At 38.1% G+C, this 4,522-nt stretch overlaps 1 protein-coding gene across 1 annotated transcript; it reads left to right on the forward strand.

Moving 5' to 3' along the window:
* The first annotated feature begins 735 nt into the window (after positions 1-735).
* Positions 736-4,522, forward strand: LOC139843753 (elongation factor G, chloroplastic-like). The gene is made up of 4 exons (XM_071833900.1): positions 736-1,046; positions 1,539-2,953; positions 3,601-4,113; positions 4,203-4,522. Exons 1-4 carry the CDS (start codon positions 788-790, stop codon positions 4,371-4,373), a joined length of 2,358 nt encoding a protein of 785 aa, XP_071690001.1. The 5' UTR covers positions 736-787; the 3' UTR covers positions 4,374-4,522.

Here is a 4,522-nt window from a genome sequence, read left to right on the forward strand (position 1 = left end):
CTCACTTTCTTTCACCATCAACCACCGCTACCTTTTGTTTTTCCGATCAATCGTCGCTACCTTTTTTCCGATCAAAGTGTCGTATGTTCAAATATTTTTTCCATACTCCGTATCTATTTATTTATGACTTTCATAGTCTCCTAACTTTAATTTTTTTTATCGTTTCGTTTTACATGTATTTTCTGTAGGTCGGTATAATCTGAGTGTAAGCTCTTAGATCAGAAGTTTTAATCTTTATTTTCAGATTATTTTTTTTTATAAATCTGATTTTTTAGATCTTGTTTTTTATGTTCATGTCTCATTTTTATGTTAATAATAAGCATGTTCATTTTTTATGAGGTTTAGTTTTTTCAGATCTGAGTAGTTGTGGTGGTTGCCGGCATAGATTGTTGCAGGATGTTGCTGGTGAAGGCGGTCTGTTGCCAGATTTTTTCATATCTGAGTGCTTATTATTTGTTTCAATTTTTTTTTTTTGCAGTTTATGGGGTGTGAAAAGACAAAAATACCCCTGCATGTTACTGTTATACTGTAGCTACTGTTATACTGTAGCAATTTTGATGAGGTGGCGATATATTATTGGGTACCGTTGACCATATATATAAATAAATAAATAAATAAATAAATAAATGTAAACTTATCAAATTTATCATACAATATTTTCCTACCACAAAAAATATATCCATTTTAGTTTCTATCCAAAACACAATCCCCCTTCTTATATTACCACTTCAAACTTATCCCCTTCCATAATCTTCCAGTGGCGGAGATTCTTTTCTGATAAATTATAATGGCGGCAGAAGCTGTTGCTCTGTCATCAAACGCCGCCGCAGCTTCAATTTGTAATTTCTCCGGTAACAATGGTGCTTCCTCTACCAGACCACCTATCCGTCGCCTCTTTCTTTCTCCGGCCACCTCCCTCCGTCGCCAACAACAGCGTAATCTTACATCATCATTCTTTGGAACACAACGGTTCAATCCAACCAAATCAATTTTGCGTTTCCAAAAGAAAAACCTTTCGGTTTTCGCCATGGCTGCTGGTTCCGAAGGTATTATAGTTGTTAAATTTAATACAGCACAATTGATTTCGTTGATATGATAACTTAATTAGGTTAATTTTACTTACAATTATCTATTTTAGGGTCTCTATTTATCTTGTTGCCTCATGAATTAGAAATAAAAAGGGCAAATTGTGTTATAATGTATTCAACTTGCACCTTTTGCTATCCTATGTAGTGAATTAACGTATTTTTGACATTTTGTATGTAATAAACTTCCAAAAGTTTTATTTGATGTATCTAGTGAGCTCTTATCAGGTAACGTGATTTTTGAGGACGTGGCAGCAATATATGATGCCACGTCAGCATATAGTGCCATGAGCAACAAGAACATGTGTGAAGTTGAATGCAATCAGTAGTAAATTGACCATATATAAGTGGGAATTTTGATTCTGAATGACTTTAATGAAATTGTTAACAAGATTCTGAATGTAAAAGTTAAGGACTAAATGCTCCTATTTTGTTGATTCTTGTATTGAGTAGATGGAAAGCGTACGGTTCCATTGAAGGATTACCGCAACATCGGAATTATGGCTCACATAGATGCAGGAAAAACAACCACAACCGAACGAGTACTTTACTACACTGGCAGAAGTTACAAAATCGGTGAGGTACATGAGGGTACAGCAACAATGGATTGGATGGAACAAGAACAAGAACGAGGAATCACCATAACTTCAGCTGCAACCACCACATTTTGGAACAATCACCGTATCAACATTATCGATACACCTGGCCACGTAGACTTCACGCTTGAGGTAGAACGGGCCCTACGGGTTCTCGATGGTGCCATTTGTTTGTTTGATAGTGTTGCTGGGGTCGAACCCCAGTCCGAGACGGTTTGGAGACAAGCTGATAAATATGGTGTACCGAGGATCTGTTTTGTGAATAAAATGGACCGGCTCGGTGCAAACTTTTTTAGAACGCGTGATATGATAATTTCAAATTTGGGTGCTAAGCCACTTGTGTTACAACTACCGATTGGTGCGGAAGATACGTTTAAAGGGGTTATAGATCTTGTTAGGATGAAGGCTATAGTTTGGGGTGGGGAAGAATTGGGTGCTAAGTTTTCGTATGAAGATATACCTTCCGATCTTCAAGATTTATCTGAAGAATATCGAGCAACGATGATCGAAATGATTGTTGAATTAGATGATGAGGTTATGGAAGGGTATCTTGAAGGGGTTGAGCCCGATGAAGAAACCGTTAAGAAGTTAATTAGAAAGGGTACCTTAGGTGGTAATTTTGTACCGGTTTTATGTGGGTCAGCTTTTAAGAACAAAGGGGTTCAACCGTTGCTTGATGCCGTTGTTGACTATTTACCGTCGCCACTTGATGTGCCACCTATGATCGGTACCGACCCGGATGATCCAGAAATTGAAATTTCCCGGGTCGCAAGTGATGACGAACCGTTTGCCGGGTTAGCTTTCAAGATCATGAACGACCCGTTTGTCGGGTCGCTTACATTCGTTAGAATATATGCAGGGAAGCTAGCAGCTGGATCTTATGTTGTTAACGCAAACAAAGGGAAGAAAGAAAGAATTGGGAGATTACTTGAAATGCACGCGAATGCAAGAGAAGATGTTACGGTAGCGTTAACTGGCGATATTGTGGCTCTTGCGGGGTTGAAAGATACGATTACGGGTGAAACGTTATGTGATCCTGATAAGCCGATTGTTCTTGAAAGAATGGACTTCCCTGATCCCGTCATTAAAGTTGCTATTGAACCCAAGACCAAAGCGGATGTTGATAAGATGGCTAACGGTTTAATCAAGCTTGCACGAGAAGATCCTTCTTTTCACTTCTCACGCGATGAAGAAATCAACCAAACGGTAATCGAAGGGATGGGAGAATTGCATCTCGAGATTATTGTCGATAGGCTCAAGAGGGAATTCAAGGTTTGTTTTCTTCATTATTGTGTAATTAACATTAGAGTAAACCATACCAATTGTCCTTTTGATTTACATTAAATTTACACCAACCATCCTTTTATTTTTCATGATTACACCAACAGTCCCAATAATTTTCATTAAATTACGTCAATCGTCCTTATCTTTTAAAAATTACACTGATCGTCCCTCACTTACCTAAAAATGTATGTGGATTCCTTGACCACTTTAAGACAGATCGATCTTAAGAAGATCATTGCTGGTCCCTCCTATTAATGCATACTTTGAAAGAGTCAGGGACCATCCACCTACACTTTTATTCATGTTAGGGACCATCAATGTACAGTTTTATTCATGTCAGGGACGATCAGTGTAAGTTTTGAAATATAAGGACGCGTGGTTTAATTTCATTAAAACCACAGGGACGACCGCCATAATTTTCAAAAGATAAGGACGTTTGGTGTAATTTCATATAATTTACTCTTAAAAATATTTCGTTATGTTACTAATCCCGTCTAATACTTTTTGTGTGCTATATATGCACATAAAAGAAGATCAATAGAATTTAATTTAATTTAATATGACAATATATAACGACTAAAACAGTTGGAATATGTTTAAACATTCATTACAACTTGTTGCTTAAAAATTTTCAGGTGGAAGCAAATGTAGGTGCACCACAAGTGAACTACCGTGAAAGCATTTCACGTGTAGCCGAAGTGAAATACACTCACAAAAAGCAGTCAGGTGGACAAGGTCAGTTTGCCGATATAACCGTTCGGTTCGAGCCATTAGAGGCAGGCAGTGGGTACGAGTTCAAGAGCGAGATTAAAGGAGGTGCGGTCCCACGAGAATACATCCCTGGTGTAATAAAAGGGCTAGAAGAGTCGATGACTAATGGAGTACTCGCTGGGTTTCCTGTTGTTGACGTTCGTGCAGTATTAACGGATGGGAACTACCATGATGTTGACTCTAGTGTATTAGCGTTCCAGCTGGCAGCTAGAGGAGCTTTTCGTGAAGGTGTTAGGAAAGCGGCTCCTAAAATTTTGGAACCGATTATGAGAGTTGAAGTTGTGACACCTGAAGAACATTTAGGTGATGTTATTGGTGATCTTAATTCCAGGAGAGGACAGATTAATAGCTTTGGTGACAAACCTGGTGGTCTAAAGGTATGTTTCTTTTACTTCTGTTACGTAACATAAAGCAACGTTTATATCGAACTAGGTTAGCGGCATATTTATGTTTCATTGCACTGCAGGTAGTGGACTCGCTAGTTCCGCTAGCAGAGATGTTCCAATACGTGAGTACGCTAAGAGGAATGACGAAAGGTCGAGCATCGTACACGATGCAACTAGCCAAATTTGATGTGGTACCTCAACACATTCAGAACCAACTTGCGGCTGGAAAAGAAGAAGCAGTGACAGCTTGATCTATTTTTTCCAGTTGTTTTCGTTTAGTGTTTGTAATTTTTTACTACACATGTTTAATAGAACGATACATAAAGCCTCCAATTTTTCATCAGAAATTATACCATGCAATTATGCAACATAAGCAATGTATTAGTTGCTTAATTATCCA

Source organism: Rutidosis leptorrhynchoides, chromosome 4 (genome assembly GCF_046630445.1).
Source record: "Rutidosis leptorrhynchoides isolate AG116_Rl617_1_P2 chromosome 4, CSIRO_AGI_Rlap_v1, whole genome shotgun sequence".
Classification (NCBI taxonomy): domain Eukaryota; kingdom Viridiplantae; phylum Streptophyta; class Magnoliopsida; order Asterales; family Asteraceae; genus Rutidosis; species Rutidosis leptorrhynchoides.